At 39.4% G+C, this 25,092-nt stretch overlaps 2 protein-coding genes across 3 annotated transcripts in view; one reads left to right on the forward strand and one right to left on the reverse strand.

The window, feature by feature from the left end:
• Positions 1-1,092, forward strand: part of LAMA1 (laminin subunit alpha 1) — a 99,573-nt gene extending 98,481 nt beyond the window's left edge. The window contains exon 63 of the mRNA XM_030970995.1: positions 381-1,092. Coding sequence (XP_030826855.1) covers positions 381-541 — 161 coding nt within the window. The 3' untranslated portion in view covers positions 542-1,092. The remainder of the gene's footprint in view (positions 1-380) is intronic.
• Positions 278-25,092, reverse strand: part of ARHGAP28 (Rho GTPase activating protein 28) — a 78,096-nt gene continuing 53,281 nt past the window's right edge. Inside the window, exons 5-15 of one of the 2 annotated variants that reach the window (XM_030970997.1) lie at positions 24,518-24,675; positions 20,848-21,013; positions 20,644-20,735; positions 19,253-19,330; positions 16,085-16,247; positions 14,834-14,916; positions 11,752-11,949; positions 10,835-10,978; positions 8,591-8,715; positions 7,866-7,930; positions 278-6,041 (exon numbers count right to left, since the gene is read on the reverse strand). In XM_030970997.1, coding sequence (XP_030826857.1) covers positions 5,950-6,041; positions 7,866-7,930; positions 8,591-8,715; positions 10,835-10,978; positions 11,752-11,949; positions 14,834-14,916; positions 16,085-16,247; positions 19,253-19,330; positions 20,644-20,735; positions 20,848-21,013; positions 24,518-24,675 — 1,364 coding nt within the window. In that variant the 3' untranslated portion in view covers positions 278-5,949. Of the gene's footprint in view, positions 6,042-7,865; positions 7,931-8,590; positions 8,746-10,834; positions 10,979-11,751; positions 11,950-14,833; positions 14,917-16,084; positions 16,248-19,252; positions 19,331-20,643; positions 20,736-20,847; positions 21,014-24,517; positions 24,676-25,092 lie in introns of both variants that reach the window. The other variant, XM_030970996.1, reaches the window with a different exon arrangement.

Consider the following 25,092-nt stretch of genomic DNA (forward strand, 5'->3'; position numbering starts at 1 on the left):
TGGTTTGCCATGGGAACTGTGACTGTGTACAGCTCAGCTGTTGCTTCATATTCTGCTAGTTTCTATTTTAACTTCTAAAACAGCCATGCAGAGTGGCTTTCTCCTCTGTTTTTCCCTCTCATCTTCCATTGTCCCCTGGCAAGAACTATTTCTGCAAACTTTGCCAAGTTATTGCTGTGCATGACTTATGCTTGAAAAGAGCAGTGACTGTCCATGTTGGGATGTCACACTTCATCCAAACATGAATGGAACTTCATGCTCCCCAGGTGTTGGTTTTATTTCTTATTTCAGAGGGGGAGAATTTTAATAACCTGTATCTTTGTATTTTTTCTTTCAGTTTGGTGGAAATAGGTTTTACAAATTTCATGTTTATTTTTCAGCTGATGTCAAGCAAAACTGCCTCACAAGCAAGACCTCATTCCATGGTTGCTTAAGGAACCTTGTTTTGACCAAGGGCCAACATACAGAATTGTTTGACTTTAGCAGAGCTTTTGACCTGCGTGGAGTATTTCCTCATTCCTGCCCTGGGGCTGAGCACTGAACTGTAGCAAAGCCCGACTGGATTGAGAGAGGGTTTGTTTTTTTTGTTGTTGATCTGTTATTCTGCATTCTCATTTCGTAATGAAAAGAAGAACTGATAAGAACCTGCATCTATTTGATTTTTCTGGTTGTTTTCCAACTCAGGTCATTTTTTTTATCAGAAGCTCTATGTCTGCATTTTAACTAAATGGTTTTAAACAACAAATACCTCTACAACAATTTTAATGGCATTATTTGGGTATTTTTCTTTTGGGAATTTTTATTAATCAGTGTTTACAGTATGTTTTCTTCTGATTACTTGACAGTATTTCATTTTATTGTGTGTTGGCAGTTTTGTAAGAAGTTAATAACTTTGGACCACATAATAAAACTACAATAAACTGCATTATTTCAAGTAGTTCAGTTGTCCATGTATTTCAGTTAGAAGAAAAAGAGCTGGAAGGCTGAGAAGTCACAAGTATGCCCACTACAGGGGGTTTGGAACTAGACAATCTTCAAGGCTTCTTCCAGTTTAGGCCATTATATGACTCTGATTATATGAAATGTAAGTGGATGTAGTCCAGCAGAGGGAGCAGGAGACTGACTAAAGTCCTAATTTTGAAGGTCTCAGATTCAGAGTTTAATGAATAGAATTTTCTTAGTTACACTTCACAGGGCAGCTCCAGTTCCTTTTCCTTGTGCCTTACTATCCAGTGCTTCTGACACTCATTATAGATACATTGGGTAGATGGATTATGTTCCTGTTTATGCTTTCATGGAATCAGCTTAGGACAAGCAGCACCTCTATGGCACAGAGATGCCTGTGAAGTGATGTGCTGCTAAAGAAACAATTTGTGTCTTATTTGGGAAAAACTATGCATTTGGCAATGCACACTATTGCACTGCATTCTTTGGAAAGCAGTATTTCTTATGGACAGTGGGAGGCAGCTTTGAGGCCAGCCTGCAGTTGTATCTTTGGTTTTTTCTTACCATGCTTGCCTCTGTTTCAAAAATGAGTCTTCCAGTAGCTGTTCTTAGCCAGGTTTGGGGGACATGTGCTCAATCCCAATCAAGTAAGGACATCCATTCATCAACTGGCCAGGTCACTGAGCAGTGACAAATGTGTCTCATATTTTAATATGCATCTATAATAAGCATAGTTCTTTGGAAGTTACTTCCATCTCCCCTTTTTTTTTTCCTCTTTGAACTAGCAGCATTTTTACTTGCTCCTTCCAATTTTATTTGGCTTTTACTATGCATTTGTACAATTTGTTCTAATGTTAGTTTTTCTCTATGTATTTTGTACTAGTTTAAAAAATCCTGGCTGAAATGAAACTCCAAAGCAGTTTGCCATTGCTTTCAATGAGGAAGGATTCTAAGCAGTGTGTTTTGTGCATTGCATAGAGGTAGGCCAAGGGAAGAGCTCCTGGAGCAAAGAGCTTCTCCACTTCAGCAAGGGTGGCAGAACGTGGTCCTCTGTACAGCTGTTCAGGTGCTGTAACAACACAGTTGCTTTTAAAAGTTTTTAAGTTGCTTTTCTGCCCCCTGCTTCTATCCAAAACACACATGCTTAGATTTGAAGAGCTGGCTTTGTTGTATTGTTTTTATTTTTGACATGGATACAATACAGTGGACACACTGCTGTACAAATACACTTACTTGGCGTACTTCAACAAAACACATAACATAATGAGGATTGTAAGGGAAACATACATACAAACACTTCACTTTGAGTAGTGGCATTGTATTATTTTCCAGAGAAGACACACATGAATAGAAACCCATTGAAAAATAAAACTGAAACACTGTGTGTTTGTATTCATTGTCTATTAACCCCAACATCTGATCTCACAAGGTTCACATTACAAGCATAATTTAGGCAACATGTTTTGCATAAAATATCATCCATATCCAGAAGTATGTATTTTACTAGATATTTTTTTGTAATTTCAAATCCTGCCGCATACAAAAAGAAATACTTTGTCAACATCAATGTGAAATTGGTAATAGATTAAGTAATAAATGTCTAAGCCAAAATATTTTTCCTGGAAAATGCAGAGTGAGGTAGTTAATATTGTACATGGACACAGACACATTTGCACACACGCACACTTTCTAATGACATTCGCTGCATATACAGGTTAAAGCATTCCAGTCTGTTTTGCAACACCTGCTTTTTACAATACTCCCTTCTCTATGTGTTGATATGCAAAATGCTGTCCTTGTAGAACCATGGAGTATATAAATGATTGAGGCATCTTTGGAATTTCAGTAAATTTCTCTTCGCTTGCTACCACTTTCTTAATAATAGCTTTCCACATGTTACTTTTTTTCAGGTGACAATCCTCTTGCAACTTAGTTTTGACTTCAGCTTCTGTTAGGAGAAACAAAATTCCTCATGCCTCCACCAGCATCTTGAAATATAAGACATAAACTTGAAACCTCGTATTTCAAAATGCCATTAAGCTTGTTCCATTTGTCTGCTGCATATTAAATCAAGTTAGTGTACCAAAACAATACAAAACAACTTAATGTGGAACAGTATTAACCACTACACATGGGTCATTAGGGCCATTTGTATCAAAAGAGAATCCTGACATTCTTTTTCAGAGACAGGAGGTATTTGGCCACTCTATGTAGAATCTAGTTCATCTGCTAATATGCATGTCTTACAAAGTTATAGGCAGTTTCAGCATACAACAAGAGTTCACAGGGTGACTTTCCTAAGTTATGAAGTGGTAAAAGTCTTCCAAAACCCCCTGGTATTCTATACAGAATGCAGGGGGATCTATTTCAAATAGAAATAACATTGATGAGGTCCAGAACATGCTGAGCAAGTTGCAGCGTGAACACAGGGCTGCTCTGTCCTTCCCCCTGCACAGCCATTGAGAACACACAGTGAAGCGAGTGGGCAAGATGGAGGAGGTCAATGTATTTGTCTGAAAGTATTGTAGGAAGTTAGCTCATTTGCTATGACACTTCAAATTACTTTCTTAAAGTTTAGGCTTTCTATATAGTCACAGAATGCCTTTCAGTTGGCTATAGATACAACGATGCTCAGCATTTATCTGATTCTCTTTATAGTCAAAGCACTTTCCACATATAAAAGCCTCTGCTGAGTTTGTTCTTCCCAGATGGATGTTCATTACTCCTGATCTGTTCAGGGAATTGTTTGGCTACATCTGAGAGCAGAATTTAACTCAACTAATTCTCATGTTGCCTTTATATGGAAAGTACAAGTCCTGCTTTACAGCTGACGTTCAAGGGCAGCACAAGCACAAAGAGCTGTCCATTGCCACAGAGGGAACTAAAGGGTATCGGGAGCAAAGCACAAGACAAAACTTTTATGCTTAGTCCTATAAACAAGCCACAGACCTACTATCTCTTGTGTACTTAAAATAAATAGTGTTCAAAATAAGGAGTGTATTTTATAATACAATTGTCCTAGTTTTTTCCTGGCTGCAACTGCGTCTCCTTTAGTGTTAAGAAGAAAAAGGAAAAACAAAAAAACCCAAACAAACAAGAACAACAACAAAAACCTACAAAAACCCAAGAAAACCCAACCCCAAACAAACAAAAAACAAAACAAAACAAAAACCAAAACAAAAAAATGTGCCAAAACAACCAGAAAATTAAAAATGTCACTGTTCTAAAGAAAATGTTGCTAATTTTTTATCATTTTTTATCAAGACGATAAGACAGAAGACAGGATCTGCCCTCTGTAGACATTATTGTTGCTGGTGAAGTCACTGATTCAATGTTGATTTCTTTCACTGACAGCTAACAATGAAAGTTAACTACTGGAGAACACGATCAACTTGACACATTTTAGAGGGCCTGCTTCTGGTTCAGATACTCATTGCACAGCTTCAGCAGAGCATCACAAGTTACAGGCTTTCTCTGCAGGACAGCAGACTTTATTCACCTCCAGTTCACCTGGAGGACTTGGTTCAGAGTGCTTTTAAGTTGCTATGCAATAAACAGAGCTTCTGCCTCATCCCCGTGTCCAGATCAGGAACAAAAATCATTGCTCAGGCTGGGGGTGGTTTAATTGTGCAACAATGATGAGGACTTGCAGGCAAGTTGAAGGCAAAGGTTCCCAATTATTGCATATGACACAGATAAAAAGAATACTTTCTCTTTTCCAGAGATTTGTGATTTCCTTACTCAACAAGCCTCTTTTAGTTCAGCACAGCCAAAAGTGAAATGACTGAACACCGCTTGCTCTTGTGACTAGCTCAAACAAGACAGCCTATCTGACATTCCCAATTCAGTGGCAGCCCAGTATTCTCTTGTCAGCCTGTGTGTTTGCTTAGACTGCATGCCAGCTGCAATTTGCTATGTATTTGTAAAACCCCCAGCACAAGTGGGCCTAGGTTGGCCATGGTTTAAAGACCTGATGTGTAAATTATTAAATCCGTTTTCTCATTGGAAGCCCTGTTTCTTCTCCATGCTGTATTATACAAGACCTGAACAAAGATCTCTCTTGTTGATGCAGCTGAAGAGTATAAAAACTGCTTACATATTAAAGCTAAAATAAACAAAATAAAAAGAATTAGGTTACAAATTAGAAACGATAATGTTTAACAAAAAAAGGTGATGACTGTAAGTGGCACCATTAACACATCTCATAGTCTGGCATTACACAGATTTAATTCTGAGAGTATCAAGTAAAAGGCAGAGCTAGGGTCATATGCCCTTCCTCACCTAGCCTTCGTCTCCTGAAACTTGTGTGACAGGGGGAGGGAGGGAAACGTGGTTTGTGCCATTACAATTGCACACAGCTGAGGGATCCAGACAGGTGATTTTGGAAGACTGGTAGTGAGATATACAGTGGCACGTACACTGAGCAGCATAGCTGTCTGTACTTCCTCCTCCTGCCTCCCTCCCGCAGCATCAGGTACTCATGAGGAGTGACTGAGAGACACAAGCATTGCAGGAACACACACTGTATGGGTTCACTTCCAGGAGAAAGGTTTGGTTTTCACAGAGCTGTCTGGCACTGCGGCATGCTGAACTCCTGCCTTCCATGCCTGACAGACACCTTCCCTTCTCCAACGTCTGTCATGCTTCTGTGTCATGCTGTGGTCAGTAGTGTTTCATTCATCTGATGCCACTGCATTTTTTCCAAAAATTGTTCTAACACCAGGTCAGGAAACGAACACCGTACCTTGGTCTGCCCTCCTCACCTCCTGGGCCAACTGGCACAAGTGCAATCCATGTGAAAGCATAACTAATGTGATATTTTTCGGATGGTTTGGAAGCTGGAATACCGAAAGTCCTATGTGCTGGCCATCAGCTGGACAGTACAGTAGGAAGGAATGATGTCCTGTAGATACCATTTTGTTCTGTCTCTGCAAGAGCTGCTTAAAATGACAGGCATCACTCTTGTCCATGTGGCTTTTGTCCAGTCTACTGCTGCCTTCTGCTTCAGCTGGCTTTTGGTTTTATCACCCATTCTGCCTGAGGATTTGCACGGTAGACATCTAGCATGAATGCATCTGGATCCAAACAGTGCTGACCTGAAAAGGAAATTGTCAGCCATGAATCATAAGATGTTCTGAGCACACTGGGACAGACCTGTGTTAAAATGTCCTTGAATGTTTCTCTGACCTGCACACAGCAAGCCCAGTTTGGTGTGTCCATCCAGCTAACATCTTGCCTGGATACAGAGAGGGCCTTTGGTAAATCTGCCAGTGATTTTACTCTCTGACAGTCATGAATTTACTGCCACTTCCAGGCAGGATGTCCTGCATTACAGTGAGTAATGGACAAGACATTTAGTCAAACAGTGAATATGGTCTCTTCAGAAGCATCAACAACACTGTTAGTGTAAGTGCTGCAGTATGGGGGTGTTTTATTTCCTTGGATTTACTGAGCTGGAATTACAACTGTCTGACTTCTACACTATTTTTAAATGCTGAAAAAGTAGCTCTGTAAACAATGTGTTCCCATACAGTAGGATCTTGGAAAGAAATGCAGGGTCTCTAACAAGGTTTTTGGGAGTTGCCAATTTGCTGGTCAAAAAAAAATCCTCTGCACTCTGGCTGTTTCATTAGCTGGTGATTGGGAAGTTGTGGCTGCCTTTGCCTGAATGAGGATTTTGTGCCTCTTAGTTGAGTAATAAGGCAATAAATTCTAGAGTTAAGTTGATTTGTTGGACTATATTGCATTTACATGGGGTAATGAAGTAATTTCACTGGTAAGGTTACTTTGCTGTGACACAAGATTATGGTAAAATTTTTGTACAGTTACTTATAAGGTCACTGGGGTGCTAATGATTTTATTCAAGTGAAAGCAATAGAAATGAATTAATGCATAATCAGCAGACTAAGGTACCCTGAAGGTACCTCTAGGACTATAAAAATTATTTTAAGTGAAGATGCAAATTAAATGTCCCAATTTTTTGGAAGACCATGGTAGGAATATTTGGGATTGTTTCACAAGGTCTTTAGGATAATTTTTCTATTTTAGCATCAGTTGGTCATCCTGTTTGGACAGGCAAAACAAATCACTAATCCAATTTAGTTTTTTTTTATCATCAGTAATAAAGACTGATTCCTGATTGCTGCAGAAGTAAGTCTGTGATGTTTTGTAGTAACTTTACAGAAAGTCTTTAGAGCTGAATCTAGAAGAAATAAGGAATAATCTAATCAGGTAATTCACAACTGACTCCCAACACAGCATCTAGAATTTTGGCATGAACAGAGAAGAGAAAGGATTGTGTAATATCAAATTAAAATATGTTTTTTGACCTTTAGGCCAGAAACTTGTGGGCCACTGTTGTTATTATAAGAAGTGTCACTGCATGAAACAGAAGAAGACAAAAACCCTATTGCAAGGAATTTGCAATCTAAATAAAGCACACAGATTAATGTGAGTACAGAACACCTATATGTGCAGGGGCTGAATTCACAATTCTGTAGGTCTTTATTTGAGGGAGGTTAACACTTGCATAGAGTAAGAAAGAAAGAGATCTTGGAAAAATGCTTGACAGCAAGGTGAAATGTGCTTGCAAGAGGAAGACAAAGGATCTCTTAACCATGGAAAAATGCTCAGTTACGAGAGTGAGAGAGGCAAGCAAAAGGTCAGATGAATTTGGCAAGAGTGTAAGAAGTGCTGCTGAGATCCAGCCGCCGGGTTCATTCTCTCCTGTGGGGTACCCCTCCTGTCACTCTGGAGTTGGAATAAATGATTACATGGATTCTAACAGCTTTTGGGTCAGGCTCCTTTCCTCCAAATGGACTGGAGAGTAGGAGGGACCCAGCTGTGTCAAAACAGTGCTGGCCTGAGGTATTTTAGGAGGTTAAGGACATTCAGAATTGATTTTCAAAATTGAGACCTACCTATATTTCCTCCAATTTCATGTAAACTTTGGATCTGGCCTCTCACGTTCTGTGACGATCCACGGCTAGGATAGAAAAAAAGCCTTTCAGTTTGTCCTTCTGTTATAACCACTGCCTTATCACCCACCATCTATAGTAAGCTAAAGTTTGCTATTTTTTCCCCTGTGAACTGCCTTATTAAAACCAACAACTTCTACCAAATGGACCACTACAGAATAATGAATCTGCCACAGAGGTAGATTACTGCATCACAATCAACCAAACCTTCTGTATGATTTATTTCATATTATTTATTCAAAGAACAGAACTACGTGGTAACATGGGAAGACTTTGCAGAAAAGACTTTCAGACAATTTACCATTTCCCATAGCTGTTAAAAATTATTACCTTACAGAAATAAAAACATTCTAAACTTATGGTTAGATGTAAAACAATCCCTTTGGGTTTTCTATGTGGTAAGTCTATAAAATATACGTTTAATGTACATTTTTAGTAGTGGTGTAAAAGAGGGCAGATTGATTCTGTATAGGAGCCAGTTATTAAGTAGAATAAAAAGAGTAAGATAAGTGGTTAAAATTTCTTTGACTGACATAACCATAAATTAGCAATTTTAGATTAGAAAAAGAGTTATTGTAACACAATGAATCTTTGAAGAGGGAGGAATCTATTCATTTATAGTTCTGACATTGTTATTCAGGAAAAACAGAATGTTCTGCTTTACCCACCTGTTTTCACAGTGGAATCGAGCCAGGATGTCTTTGGCTTTTGTTTGGCTGTTGAGTTGAATTGCCATAGAGACTTTTGAATGCAGTGGAGCATAAACTCTTATCACCCCCTCGGGTATGTCAGACTGCAAGTATGGAGGGAAAGTGACAGCTCCCTAAAATCAATATTCAATAGAGTAAGTCTAAGGCAAATATTGCTCTAGCTCAATTTGGAAGCTGTTCTGCAGCCTCATTTAAGGTTGCTTGCAAAATTCACTGTCCTGCACTCTCTTGGCTATTCAAAAGACATTTACAGTCATACAAATGCAAATTTGTAGACACAAATCAGATACAACACGAAGACACAAACTCTTTGGTAAGTAGCACATAAATGCACACTGGGTAAAGCCCTTGAATTGTAACTTTAACTTATTTCTGTTAACATTGGTCAGTGAACCAGCTGCTTATTTAAAAACATAAAAATTATTAAGAATATCTGGTTTTCCTTCTAAAGTTGAAATTCTCCTGAGGCATAAAAATCCATTTCTCTGTTTCTGCTTCCTATAACTTCAACCAGATTGAAGTGTGTGTACAGTAAAACATCAAGTACCATATGGTTTCTGTTAATTTGAAATTTGACCTTGTGTAGGGTTCAAATGATCATCTATGAAGTTTATGCACTCTTCCATGATTAATGGTGGATAAATCAATTAGCAAGGTTTGCATTCCAGTTCTAATCCAGTTAATACCATGCTGACCAGAACACAATAGTCTCTCCAGTCTCTGTCTCCGTGTAATTTAGAACATCTGAGACCTGGGGATTGCGTTAAGTGCTCTCAACATTAAACTCAGTTATCCAAACAGAGTCTGCCTCCAATTTACCCTTCATATTTCAGCTCCTTGCCATGGCTACCCTCATTTTTATTAGATGTATAGCCAATTACTCTGATCAATGGACTTCTCTTCCCAAAGGTGCAATGACTTCAGTAATGGACTCTCCTCAGAGAAGGAGTCTATCTGTGCTCATCCCACACTGAAATTAACTTTGCAGCACAGTAGTCTACACTGCCATTTTAAACAAACATCTCTGTCTCCATCTGCAGCACCAATGTATGTCCTACCCTACCTAAAATACTTCAGTCAGTGCTGGCAAATTCTTGAGAAAGGTGAATTGGAATGTATTCACCATTCATACATAACATTCATCTTTCTGCATCTTCCCCCATACGTTACCTTCTGCATTTTCTCTCTAGTCTGTACTAGTGGCTCATTTTCTATTTCTCATAACCTTGTGATATCGTTCCTTCCTAATTTGTCTTTTCTTTTGTCCTTCAAGACTATTCTTCAATAACTACAGAGTTCTTCACCATTTCCTTGATTACTTCTCTTATAATTCACCAGCCTTCATTCTTTTAAACATTCATGGAAGACTCTAAATACTTCCTCTCCAGGTTATTAGTCACTACATGGAAACACATGTAAATTGCTATAGGGACTGTGTCGGTTGTGCATAGAGGCGCGACATGTCTTGTTGCCCAAATTTATGTTGCACTTAATATCTAAGATAGTTTTAGTTGCCTATCAAAGCAGGATACCCCAAGTAAGTTTCTAGGCAGTAGATAAAAGTTGGTGGCTTTAAGACCTTCAAAGAAAGGTTTTTCTATCAGATTTTCTTAAGTCCTAACTGCTTCTGGAGCCCCATAAATCCTCAAAATTATCCACCTCTCTCCTCCGACTATACAGGGAATAACAACACAATCTACTTCACAGGGCACATTTAGGCACAGTTTAGGTGTCTATGGTAGGCAAACTGAACTTTCTGTCTGCTTACAAAATTAGTGCAAGCTGTAAGACTAAATCTTGCAAGAAGAGTATCAAGTAGCCTGTACCAGGACATGGATAAATACAATTAATCCTAATATGGATCATTCTACTATTCATCAACAGAGCCATGCATTTGTTGAGTATCTACAAATCACTGCTACCAGGGACAGTCCACATATAACCATTTCTTATGAAACAGGTTAAAAACCAGCTTGGCAGCTTTGGCTGATGGAAATCATTCAGCCTTCCTTACCTTTTCTCAGTCAATTCCCAAAACTTTGTCTTATCAGAGTGTTATACTGGGAAGCACACCTTTCAAGATAATTCTCAAAGCAGCTTGTTTTGTACGGCAAAATTTCCTCCCCACACTCAGAATCTCCCATGAGATAAAGCAGGTAGGCTGTTTAAAGCTGGTTTTGAAACCTGATCTTTTTAGCACACCTCTGGTCTTTCAGGTCTCTCCCGTTCCATGGTCTTTCTCCTCAAAAGTTTTCTCACTCCTTTGTCAAACATCAGCTGTCTCTTGCTGTTGTTCATGGCTGCCTCATTCATTTTTCTCACTTGGGAAATCAGGAAGGATGGGACCTAGAAGGAGGAAACCAGATCTGAGAATACACAGCAATTTTTCCCCAACGTGTTGGGTCTTTAGAAGGGCACCAAATTTTAGGCAGCAGAAACTCTGTTTATTCCTAGAAAATACATGCAATCAGTAGCTTCCTCTAGCAACCTACAGTTACTCCTTTGGTGAAACTGTAGATTGTCTTTCATGCCATATGAAACTTTAAAGTGATGTTTGCAGCTGCAGGAGCTTTATTAGGAGGTAGTCTTTACAACCCCCATTATACTCTCCCTCTGTTATGAGCAAACAAGCTGAGACTATCAATATCTTCGGGCCAACCTTCAGAAGCCCAAAAAGTTGTACACACTTTTGTCCCATTTTATTGTGGGCTGGACTTTAAACAGACATCTAATCACACTCAAGTTTAGACATATCACCTACACATCCAGATGAAACCATTCTTCTATGTATCCCTCTGTATAAACAATCGTGTGGGAGAGGGACTTCCAGAAGGCAACTGATGCTAAAATAGATGTCTTAGATAAGTAAGGTAGTAAGGTAATAGTAAGATAAGTAAGATAAGTAAGATAATAGTAAGATAAGTAAGGTAGTAAGGTAATTTTTCAATCCAGAAAAATCCGCCAGGGTGCCTCATTCTAGATGTGGAAGACCCCAGTCAGTTTCCAAAGAATGTGTTTCTCCTTGGAAGGTTTGTTTATTCTGATTTCTGCACATGTCCTGCATATAGCAAAGTCCTGCACTGAAATGGGACCATCAAGGGGGAACCAGCAGTACTCACAGTCCACAGGATGTCCTGGTACCGGATTAAAAGCCGCACAATGTGCGCAGTGGTGGCGGCTGCTTGCATTTCCTGTTGGTTGGCGCGTTTCCCTTTGTAGATGAAGAGGTTCGGTGCAACAATCATAGACACGTTCCACAAGTTCATCTTGTTTTTCCCTTCATTAGCAACCACCTTCTTTAGGAACTGAAGAAAGGCCTGGAAGAAAACAATACTTGTTTAATCTCAGGAAATAATTTACTTTTGAAATGCAGCATTTTCAAATGCACATGTCTGGCTGCTACATTTGCACTTGGAAGTGAAATTTAGTGGTTTTTTCACAGCATTTGGATTACTCTGATATTTGTTACAACAACCTGCATCAAACACAGAGGAATAGTTAATGTTATCAAAACACATATTAATAAATTGTCTATCACTTAGACCATAATCCCAAATTTATAAGGCAAATACAGTGTCCGCAGTAAGGCTCTGAATCCTGTACTAGAGGTAAGATGTACATGTATTGCAAGGGAATAATTTCTTTCTTCATAGATTACCAAGTGTCCATTTTGATGTATCTAATCAATGCTTTTTATGTCATAGTTACTTGGGGTGATTAGTCCGAATCTGTACCAGTCCCACATGTAATAAAACCTGAAATTTCTGCTAGCAGCCCTCAAACTTCTATTCTGTAATAACAAAAGCAAGAAGAGCTAAGTAGTTGTTCATTGATGTTACTTCTGCACATGCTTGGCAGAGTCCAAGGAAATTAATTTCCCCTTTTGAGTAGTTTATTCAGAATTTTGCTTGAATGATTAAATAGCACAGACTGCAGCTGTGGTTAGAGTTGGGGTCTACCAATGAGTCCTTCTGCGATATTGTTCTGGTTTCAGCTGGGATAGAGTTAATTTTCTTCCTCGTATCAAAACACAGGGCTGTGTTTTGGATTTAGGATAAGAATAATGTTGATAACACACTGATGTTTTAGCTGTTGCTAAGCAATGTTTACACTTAGTCAAGTGTAATCTTCAGCTTCTCATGCTGCACTGCCAGCAAGGGGGCTGGGGCTGCACAAGGACTTGGGAGGGGACACAGCCTGGACAACTGACTCCCAAGTGATATTCCATACTACATGGCATTGTGCTCAGTATCTAAACTGTGGGGAAAACTGGTCTTGGCCCACTGCTCAAGAACTGGCTGGGCATCAGTCAGTGAGTGGTGAAAAACTGCATTGTGTACCACTTGTTTTGTGTGTTCTAATTAATTAATCATTATTATTTTCCCATTCATTTCTGTCCTATTAAACTGTTATTGTCTCAACCCATTAATTTTACCTTTTTTTCAGATTTTCTCACCCATCCCACTGGGAGAGGGGAGGAAAGAAGGAAATGGCTGTGTGCGTTGGCTTTAGATGGAGTAGAGTTAATTTTCTTCACGCTGACTGGTATGGGGTTATGTTTGGGATTTGTGCTGAACACAGTGTTTATAATACAGATTTTTTTTTTGTTATTGCTGATTAGGACTTGCTTAGAGCCAAGCCCTCTTCTGATTTCCATACTGCCACATTGCTGAGATGCATGAGAAATCAGGAGGAAACATGGCCAGTACAGGTGACCATATTCCAGACCATGGGACATCATGCTCAGTGTAAAAAGATGGGAGGAAGATGAAGGAAGGGGGAACTTTTGGAGTGATGGCATTTGTCTTCCCAACTATTACATGAATGAGATCAAGCCCTGCTCCCCTGGCGATGGCTGAACACCTGCCTGCCCATGGGAAGTGGTGAGTTCCTTTGTTTGCTCTGCTTTCCTGAACAGCCTTTGTTTTCTTATTAAATTACATTTATCTAAACTCATTAATTTCCCAGCTTTTACACTTCTTAGTCTCTCCCTCATCCCACTGATGGGGGAGTGAGTGAGAAGCTGCATGTGCTTGGTTGCTGGCAAGGGTTAAACCATGACAGGTATTAGCTGCCTCTTGGTTAAACCATGAAAACCATACCATTAAAACCACTGTCTTTGTACCCTGACATAGCAATTAAAACATTTTTACAAACCCAAGAATTACAAAACAGAAACTGTGCTGGAGAAGTTTCTAAAACCTCATTAGAGACAAGAGAGTAGGGCTGTGTAGAGCTTTGTCATCACTTATATTTTTGTACAGAAGCCTAATTAATAATAGAGTAATAATTAAGACTAGTCCTCTAGCATGTGTTTTACATATGCAGCTCTATACCCATAAGAACTTTGGTAGCAGAAACAAACCCCATTCTTTACAGAGCACTAGTAGACCTCCAGGTACTTTGAAGACAGTTGTTGTCCCTTGTTACTGTATAAATAAATTCAGATAAAGAAGGCAGCTGAACTCATACGGTTGTATCTAAACTGACTACAGAAGGGCTTCCAGAAGTGGGAGACCTGCAAGGTCCTGATGTGCAGAGCGCCTGGTGAAATGTCTGGAGGTTCCCAGGAAGCTTGCTCACCCAGGTTTCCTCGACGTAGAAACAGGCCCAAAGATGCAACCAGTGTCTCTTAGGGTCAGGACACAGCTGCAGTCAGATCTGGGAGCTCCCAAGCATCCAAAATGCTTGTAGCCACTGTGTTTGTATCAGGAAGTAGGACATGGTGGTGGGCATGGGTTTGTAAGGCAAGCCAGCTGAGGGAGAGCTCCTGACATGTGTACTACAGATGCATGCTTTTACTTTGGACTACATTCTGTAGTCTGGTCCAGACTACAGAAAGTCCTTCCAGTACCAGGAGTGCACTAGGCAAGCTCCTACAGGGCAGCTTCTCTTTTAAATTCATCCTGGAGAATTTCAGTTATACAGAAAATCCAGAAACTGGAACTCCTTTGTCCAAACTAAGTGAGGAATATGCCTCTTTGAAATGAGTGCTCCATAATAATGATGCCTGAGATCCAGCAGGTGGATACCCCCAGCAACTATTTGTTAATTACTTGTAAAAAATTTGACAGCCAGGAAATTTTCAGGGAAATCATCAAAAACACAGATGAATACTTTCCTAGTGTAGCATCTGAAAAAAATGACACTTAAAAGTCAAAAGCACCACAGATGGCAGGTGATAGCAAATGAAGAACTTACCTTGGCTGTGTCTCTGTTGGCTTCAGGCATCAGCATGATCAACAGATGCAAAGCTTGTAGTTGTAACTTGATCTTGGAGATTTCTAAGGACATGAATAATTAATGATTTTGAAATCCCAACTGCAATTGGCTTGTTCTGAAAACCTTGTGTGTCAGCAGTTCTAGACATACCAGCTAGTGCCTGGTTGAGACTAGCATGCTTAGGTGTTGATTAACCATAACATAAAAAAATCACCTTAATGAGTGGCTTTTTTCTCGTCATCTTGGATCCTTGTACACAGGGATACAAGATGCTATAAAATTCTATCTACATAGCAACAATCCAGTATTTTTTTAGTACTAGCTAGTTTCTCTTAGGTATCTGTGTATTTGTTGTAGGGAATAAGGTCACTTTATTCTGCACAGACATCTCCTGTTCAGTCTTCTCTACACTGCTGAGCCATTGTAACTGCATGCAGCCTGGGACTCATAAGGAGTGCACACACACTCAGGTATGGGAAGTTTATGGAGAGAGGTCACCTCCTTCTGCCCTTTAAGATACTCATGGAGACACTGAAAGCATGACTGTAACCTTATGTAAAGATCCTGAGTTTTCTGTACCAATTTGCTAATAAATTCACCATCCTGAGACTTTCAGTCTGTCCTAGCTTGAGTGACTTTACAGTGAAGTCATAGGTATGGCAAGGTACAATTGCATTCTTCCTGGAAGAGAAATGAACAAAATGTACTGAGATTGAGAAGGTGTATGTACACTGAAAACAAAACCCAGCTGCCTGAACCGTTCTGTGCTCACACATATCTCTGTACTAATGGTCTGACCTCAACATAAACTTTAACAGAAATAAAATAGGTCCAGTAGGTCCAGTAGATAAAGGATGGTGATTTGAGTTTACCTTGCAGAAATTTTCATTTGTGAAACCTACAGTTAATGTGAATCAGAGTCTATACATGAAAGTCATTACTCAGTCACTGTTTACTCACAGGTTCCAAATTTTACATTAAACACTTGTTTTGTTCACATAACAAGCCTGTGCCATTAGCTGAATGCAGACACCTTTCTCATTTGAAAACAAAACTTTGCAGAAAATTAAAATGTTTAGGCAAAGCACTGGGTCTGGTTTTCTCACTACTTCAGAGGGAGAAAAAAATTACATTACTTTTCTCTATATACTTCAAAGAGAGAAAAAAAAGTAATGTTTACTTATGCATTTTATCATATAATCAGTCCATACTAACTCCATTTCCACATACTTTCTACAAGTGTGATGAATGCAGGCAGATATTCTACTGTGAAGAGTGGGCTGGGGAGTTCTCTTATAAACATTTTTAGCAGTCCCGCTGCATCATTATTTCGTACTTGGTCCCAGTCAAAAGTGTCGTCATAAAATTTTGCCTCAAGTTCTTGATGGAGATTCTGAAAAATAAAAGAAACATTTGGCCTTCAATCATTGCTGCTGATCCAGAAATCTGTGATCACTTCAGAAACCCCATTACAAGCAGCAGACAGGTTTGTGCAGTACTTGAACTAAAGCAGCCCTAACCCAGTGACAGCCATGTGGAGTTCAGAGCAGGTTAACAAGTCAAGCTCCTGCAGATATTTGGCAATCCAGGCTAAATTTGGTTTGCTATATCTAGCTTTCTGCCAGTGAACAATTTGAACCACCGTAAAGCAAGGCATTTTGTGCAATGTCTTAGAACTAGAAGCAGAAAACTCAGCACAGCTGTTCATTTTGTTTAAAACACCCTCCAGAGGTTTTGACCCTTAAGTCACAAAGGAGTGGTGTTTCTTCCTCACTGCCAGTGAAATTGCTAGATACTCTGAATTCATGGGCCTTGAGCAAATGGCTTAAAATTCAGGTTTTCCCATCTTTGGAAGGAAGTTTTATGTTAGGATAATTATAGTTAGATTTGGTCAAATTGTGGAAAAATAAAGATTCAAAACCATTACTCTCAGAAAAAACCCTAATGCATAAAAAACCCTCCCAAACCTCTAAAAGCACAGGAGAGGTTTAAGATAGAATTGATGATGATACTGTTTTGGGTTCCCATTTAATCCCCTTGTTCTCCAATGGCAGCATCCTGCTCCATAACAGAGGTCAGTTAAGTTCTGGAGGGTCACTAGCCAGTGTTCAAAACACATATGTGAAAGGGAAATACTCAGCAATGCTCCTAGTAGGAACAGGATTTGGCTTCAAACTCAGATCACTGTTCAAAAAATGCAAACTCCTCAAAAAATTGTGGAGTTAAAAAGATTGAAGGACAGTATTTTAATATAAGGACGTCCATAAATAATGCAGCTTTCACAATCATTACTGGCCAAACACTGTCCTATCCATAGAAAGTTTGTTGCTGCTTTTTACGACATCATCTATGACAAATATATCTGTAGCAAATATTTAGTTTTGGACCATGATTTTGTCAGTTGTACTTTAATATTATGCAAAAAGTTCAGTTCATTCAGGCAGAAAAGCTTTTAAAAATGAATTCTGCTTGCCACGTCTCACATGAATGGAAGGAAATTACATATCAAGTACAGTCACACATAATGAAGTAGAATGGCTGCACAAACGGAAGTAGAAAGTCGTTCAGGATTTGGCATAAAATGCTACAGTCTCATTTTGACTAGCACATTTTACTGGTTTTAATCTGGGCTATCTCAGCTTCCTCTGTATTCACATCCTTTGCACATAATCAATAAAAACACCTAGACTGAATTCTCTCCTGTAACTGACTGGCAATGTGGAACAGAACTCACCTCATCAAAAGCACAAGAGGACAGAATTCTACTCCACATTTTTCTGCTGAGAACTGGGAAAAAGCCACAAAAACAGAATGCTGATCCTTAACTAGACTATCATACAGTTTTGGTTCACTGGAGCTTTTGTTACAGAGGAAAACTTGTATTCATTTCTTCTAGTCTTTGTTTCATAGAAGAGCAACCTTTAATCATTTCCAGATGCCTTTTCTTTCTCCAACAAGACTGAAATAAAGTTGGAATGCCCTTAGCTCCTAATGTCATAATAATGTAGGAAGGCTTTTGAAGGATGAAATCTGGATCTGCTTTGAAAAAAATCTCTCTCTTGCTCGTTGGTTTGTTGGGCAGACTCAAATGAAACCAAAACTCAAATAATTTTAGAACTTTTATATGGGCAGTTTAACTTACCACCTAGTATAGAGGAGTTGCATATGAAGTCATATCTCATAGCAGCTCCCAACATACAGGTTGTGAAAAAGAAGTGAACAAGACACAGTGCAGTGTATGCAAAGAATATGAAAATAATTGAATTAGAGCACAGCCCTGCTGTGTAATCTCCATGGAAAGACTGGAAAAATTTGAGATTGTGTGAAATAACATTCAATCACTTGTATGAAAAAGTGAGGAAGCTGAAAGTACAGGGCAAGTTAGGAGCTCTCTTCTGCAAGATGTGGCACTTTTCAAGGCTTTGGGGACTTTTATCAAGGCACAGAGTCGAAGGAGCTGGGATGCTGCTGCCTAACTTAGGTGTGTTTCATGTGATACTGCTTTTTCTTATTCAGCCATTTCTTATGATCCTCAGCCCACCCAACTGTTTAGCAATACCCATCATTTGTGTGGCTACCACAATGTTGAGACTTCCTGCCTCAGAACACAAAACTAGCTTCCTTGAGGATGAAAAAGTAGGAGCAGGATGCACTGTAAGGTGTTGCTTAAACCAGATAAAAAAAGAAGCCTAAGGAAAAAGAAAAAATCTGGGAAAGAGATAGACCCTGCTAAGCCCAGAAAAAAGTGCAACCAACCAAAAAACTGCCTTGTTTTTCTAAGTTGCCTCCTCCAGTTCCTGGAATGAAGTTGGTCTGGAGAAACAATTGCAAATATTACTGGCCCACAGTGTCAGGTTATTGGGTGCCAGTTATACTGTGTTCATAGCCCACAAATAGCCTGTGAAAATGCAGTACTTTAGGCTGCCAGCAGTGAACAGAGGCCAAATTTCTCTCACTTGGATCATGAAATTGCGAGATCACAGACGATAAATGGAAAATAAAATGACACAGAGGTTAAAATTACATAGAATAAGATCTTTATCTGATGTTCACTCAGTTTAGGAACTCTGCATTTCTGAAATAAATTAAAACAGAGATAAGATCACAGCAATTTTGGATGACAGAGATAACTGAAAGGATGTCTCAAAAGTTTTGTGGAGAAAAATCACATTCAACATCCTCTGTGCTTTATATAGAACATTAACTAAATCAAAGTAATAGACCAAATGGTCTATGATTTATTGGTTCCCAGGAACTAACCTGACCTTTCACTGGCAGAAGTAGGAATACTGAGCTACACAGATCAGTATTCATGAGCAGTCTGAATTTGTGTGTATGCTGTATTATTTTACATAGAGTCCGTGGTCCAGAAGACAGAAAACTGGCTTGAGTGTATACCTTGACTCTGGAGGCAGATCCAGGAACCCGTAAAATTCCTTCAGTTTCCAAACCTGTTTCTTCAAGCTTGAGCAGCAGCTGAAAGAAGAGACAAAAAAATCCAGGAAAATACTCAGAAGTGCTTAATACTCCTGACTTTCTTTTCAATCTAGGTATCCTTGAACTGAATCTGAAAAAGACACAATTCTATGGAATCAGCTAATGAAATCCAGCCAGCTCATGTAAATAAATCTGTCTAATTTTTCTCCATAGTCCCAATCCTGAAGTAAGGAGTATGCAGAGTATAGAAAACTGCTAATGCAATAGGCCCCTCTGTTTTTGACTTGAGAGTTGGCACTGCTACAGAACAATTAACACATAAATATATTAATGAAACAGCAGATATGCTTAAACACAATGGTGTTTTGAAGGAAAAATAACCTCTGAGAAATGTTTAAGTGTGCCCCAAGAGGCACAATGGAAAGGTCTATAGATAACATAGGTTTTTTGGAACTGAGAACTCTGATTAGAAAACGATCCCAGGATATTTTATTTTCAAATTTCTGTGAATAGAGGACTAAATTTTCCACTCCAATTGGTTATTAAAATAAAAAAAAAAAAGCTTTGATTTTACGTAATTTTGAACATTGAGAAAAAAAATAATTCTCCAGCATTTAATCATACAGCTCTGGATTTTCACCACCAGATCTGCTTCCTGTTGTAACCTTGATTCTTCTGATTTCCATAGTTACCTTGACAGGGCAGCAGTGGAGCTAATGGCAAAGTCATGTAAATGCTCACATTTTGTCAGTCTGACGCTCCTCAACACTTCTTTTGTCAGTATTTACAAGGAAATCTATTGCCATTTAGAGTCTGTGTAAGTCTGTGCAACTGCACACGTACTTGTGTTGGTGTACCTGCCTCCAAGACATCCACAGGGTATCCCTGTGTGGCCAAATGTCTCATTTAAATAACACTGTTTTGTCATAAAAACCTCAATCAGAAGATATCACTTCCATTCTGGAAACAGTAGCCAAGTAATACCTATGGTTTGAATTCATGTGAAATTAAAACAACTGAGACAACTCATCTCTGCTTCTTCTGCACACATGTAATTTTGCTTGGCTCTCTATTTTAATGAAAAAGGGAAACAGAAAGACATTTTTTCTTGAAGTTTCCTGCGTGGTATCACATAATTACAAAAATCAAAAAGGGTCCCCACCAGAGATAAAAAGGCAAAAAAGGAGCAGATTTTCTCTCCTCACCACAAAGTTTTCAAACCACAATATTCAGTCAGACAGTCTCTAGACACCTGCCAGTCTGAAACTTCGCTGATCTGATGACTCCTTTGAATGTCAATGCAAATGGTGAAAAGCAAATCCTAGTGACCAAGCAGGCCAAGTGATACTCACCTTTTGGAAGATAAGGGGCACTTTTATTCCAGGAACCTTCTTTTGGTCATTCTCCAGCAGTACAGTGAGAGGGACTCCAAAAAGACCATTCTCTTAAAAATAACAACAACAAGTGTGAAAAGGAGGAAACACAGCCTCTGAAGCACCTTCTTCCAAAGCTGATGGACATGAAGGTGGCTGCAGAGGGGATGCCACACACGGTACCTCGTCCCCGCACCCTCTCCACGCGGTTCCTCTTCAGCTCCACGCCCAGCGCGTCGTAGAAGGCCGTGAGCTCGATCAGGGAGAGGTAGCGGATCTTCTTCATGTCTTCAGGAGACAGGTCCCCAACCTCTGTCAGCCCAAAGCGGCTCTTCCGAACAATGAATTTCTACAGCAGAGATGGGTCACATCTTTATTTGCACCAAAGTTACAGGGAGCGAATTTTTGCTTTAAAAGAGATGCACGGATGTGGCTCGAGGTCACGTTCAGGTAGATGGATAACAATAAAGCCATGAACTATAGCCCTGTAGATTGGCCTGGTATGGTGACACAGCTGGCATCCACCTGAACATAAAACTGAGCTTCTTGCTCACCATGCACCCTTGCAGTTTGACTGGGAAGTGCCTGCACTTCAGCTGGGATGGATAAGTTACGTGCTTCTTTAAAAGTTTTGCCCAGTTTCCATAGGATGTAGCAAGTTGCTCTGCTCCTGCCTTTCCCAAAACATTTTTTAATGCTGTTGAAGTGGCTGGCACAGCTAATCGTGGATATAGTTCTGTATCAATTGTGTGTGTGTAATGAATCCATGCCTGCTTTGCATAATGCTATTAACTTATGAGGTCTTACAGGGGAGTTCAAACTGAAGATGTCAGGAAAAGCCCAGAAGCAGAGCTGCTTAGTTCAGAAGCCAACCTGCCAACTTAGGGGTACTTTTTATTACTCAAGAAAGCTTAGAAACAGGACTCCCAGCAGCCAACAAATAATTTATTCAAGTAGACTTAAACTAAATGATACTGAGTAATCTGGGGGCATGTGAAGATGTCTACATATTTTAGAAACTGCAGTGTCAGGGACCAGAGCCAGGAATGTTGCGTCATAACATGCATTTGTACAAATGTCAAAAAGGACAAACACCCATTAGTTTCTGACATAACTGTTAGACATAACAACAAAGTTATAGTAAAAAAACATGGTAAAAAACATGCTTTTCAAAGAACTGTGGATCTTTGCTATTGTACTTTTTTTTAAATTTAAACCAGGCATTCTTAATAAGAGGCATAAATAAACAATTACAAAATCATCTCCTTCCTTTAGGGAACTGAGTGAAAACCCAGCCTCTAGTAATGTTTTGCTTCTGGAGATTTCAAGTCAGTCCTTCATTTTTTTTAACAAATTTGGACTCAAAAGGTTTAACCCATCTTTAAATTAAGCCAGTCAAACTGATTAAGAAAAAGGTAAACAAAAAAAACTAAACTTATGCCAGATTTCAAAAGGAAGAGAGTAAAAGGACACCTAGATAATGTAGTTTAGGACTTCATAAACTACACTGCATATGGTCTTTCAATAGGGGTTAACAATAATTGGGGGAGAAAGAGTGTAGGGAATGGAAAAACTTTTTTACTTGCTGCCTGGGGCGTTTTTAGCCCAGAATATTCCCTCCTTAGAATGCAGTGATTCCATTGTTAGCCTTTTTCTGAGATTTAATGTAACAAAAGCTGCATGGGAGTTAGCCTTGTGAAGAAACATAAAATACTAAAGAATATCTACACATTGTGATTCCAGTGATGCAAAAAGTGCAAAAGCAGTCAAAACACAATAAATCACCTTGAAAAAAGGGAAGAAAACCCCAGATTGTATGCATATATTTTCTGGGGGGAAAGAGAAAAAATTCTAAGCACTGCAAAACTGATTAAAAAGGGTACTACAAAGATTTTCCACAGTGGCTGTTTGACTCCTAGGGGTCACTATGATGTGATGCTGTGGTTAATACAAACTTTGGGGCTGGCTCTCTTTCTCTGTCTTGTGTCACAATTTTCCAGTGGTTTTTCTTAGTGGTGTAATATGCAGGTTTGAAGGAGGCTGTGCTATCCTGAAATTAGATTACCAATGTTTTGGCTACGGATCGTGTCTGATATTTTGCGATGTTGTTTCTGAGCACTGCACTCAGACTTGTACTTCTGTGGTATCTTCAACTAAGTCACATGGACCATGGTCCCACACTGGAGAAATCACATGTACTTTGGGGAAATCCCTATGCTCCTGGGGATGTTGAGTTGATTCTTGTAGGAGTCAGGGGACTCCCTGCTGCAGGAGACAAGCTATTTTATGATATACAATATCTGTGCAGCTCTGTGCACACCATCAATGAAGTTGGCTACGTTGTCACGCCCACCCTGGAGAAAGTGTGATGTTGCACAGCCTCCAGTGCAGCCCCACTGTCCCACTTTCCCACTGTCCTTATGAGTGTAGGTGACTGGCTGCTCAGGGTAACAGAGTGAGAGGTGATTTCTCTGCTGAGGCCCATTACAGTCTGAGTCATCATGGGAAAGAACCAAACACCACGAGCAGCAGCAGATGAAGCAAGGGAAAGGCCAACACCAACAGCCATGATTGCTCACTTTTTTCAGAAATGCTCTGCAATGACCTGGCATGTTTCTTGTGTGGCCTTGTGAGCTCATAAAATTATGTCCTGCATGCAGAGCAGTTCAACTCCAGCACAATACTGGCGTTTTCTAAGGCTTATCAATTATGAATACACAGATCCATGATATTCAATATGTCATCTTCTCTTCCCTCTTTGTTATCAGTTTCCCTGCTCTATAAACTGGGAATTGTCTGTGCTGTTGCAGAGAATATTTCGTGAGTGTGCATGTGGGTAGTAAAGACCAAAATCATGATGAGAGTAGAGATGCCCTTAGTCGCCACCAAGTTATCCCCACCAAAAAAAACCCCAAAAATCCAAACAACCAAAGACAGAAGAAACCACACAGGGATTTCACATAAATTGTGTAATTTATGTGGTGTCTTATCATTCAACATAGAAGCTTACTTCTACATCTCAGCTTCTTCTTGATGGAATCTGAGATGGACAACTGACTAATTCTCAGATAATTCAATGTCTGTGTGGATTGTAACAATTTCAGATTAGTTTGGGACCTCAGGACATCATAACATTCAGGAAATTTTTCCAAATACTTTACAGCCACTTCATACATGTCACTGAAATGGTGGTACTGGAAGCACTAAATTAATGCTCCAGTTTTCAGTGATGGAAGTTGTGAGGGCTGAGGTGAGTAGAAAATTTACTTCCATGACTTCATTACATAATTCCAGATACTGACACAACTGCTCAGTGCATGTCTGGATGATATGGCAAACTTTTCTTGAACAATTCATGTAGAATCTCCTATAGTGTGATTTGCACTCAATACTGACTGGAAACAGCCAGTACTGCTGCAGGAACAAGGTTTGCTTTCCTCTCTTCATTTTCAAATTTAAATCCACATGTTAACAAAGGCAGATAATCTGTGGGGAAAAAAAGTAGGAAAGCAGACAGGTAACAAAAATGATTGTTAGTTTTAATGCCAATAAGCGGTTTTTATTTCTGGGTGAAAAAATTGTGGATGATGCCATATTTGTGGACTGAGTTACACATACTCATCTGGGGGCACATGTTCATGATGGGTACAAGTAAAAACCTGGCTTGGATATCCATATTAACTTTGGGAATCAGCCACAGGCAGTAGGCAGGCACACAGAGAAGCCTCTACAAAGCACACACTGCAAAGCCCAGATCATGTATCTCAACAGACTCCATTGTGCTGGGGATATTAAACAGGAAATTGCTGTGTTAAAGAAAACAATCAAGGAAATATATGGAGAAGAAACTTACTGGCAAAGCCGAGTCTTCCTTTTTGAACCTCTGGTTTTTTGGCCACTCTTGGGTTTTTGGAAGGACTGTAATGGATTCTGAGAAAGAGACATCATAGGAGAGCTCTTCTGTTATGGATGGGCTGCCTTTATCGCTTCCACAGTCTAGACAGCTCTTAGCTGAAAATAAGGGAAATTATATATGAATAATAAATTGCATTTAGTACAGAGACATTAAAAATTTGAACCAAGAAGACACAATTCTTGAGAAAGTAATAAAGGAAGTGCTTCAAAGAGGAATTTCAGTGCAAACCACAGCATGTTCCTGTTTTGTCTTGAGGAAATAACCCCTTAGAAATAAAATCCCTATTTTCGTTTTCGATTATTTAACTTGTTGCTTTCTGTGAGAAAGATAGTTAAGCTGGAACATCCTGTTTATCAGGAATTATCAAGATTTTTTACTCCATCATTGTCTTCCCAGGCCAGCAAACTGCGGTGGGACTTGTCAAATGAACAATTAAAAATAAAAGGTCTTGACAGAAAAATGCTGTTGACACAGTTTCTCAGGTTACTGATGATGTACATACAATCACAAGA

This window comes from Camarhynchus parvulus, chromosome 2, assembly GCF_901933205.1.
Source record: "Camarhynchus parvulus chromosome 2, STF_HiC, whole genome shotgun sequence".
NCBI lineage: Eukaryota > Metazoa > Chordata > Aves > Passeriformes > Thraupidae > Camarhynchus > Camarhynchus parvulus.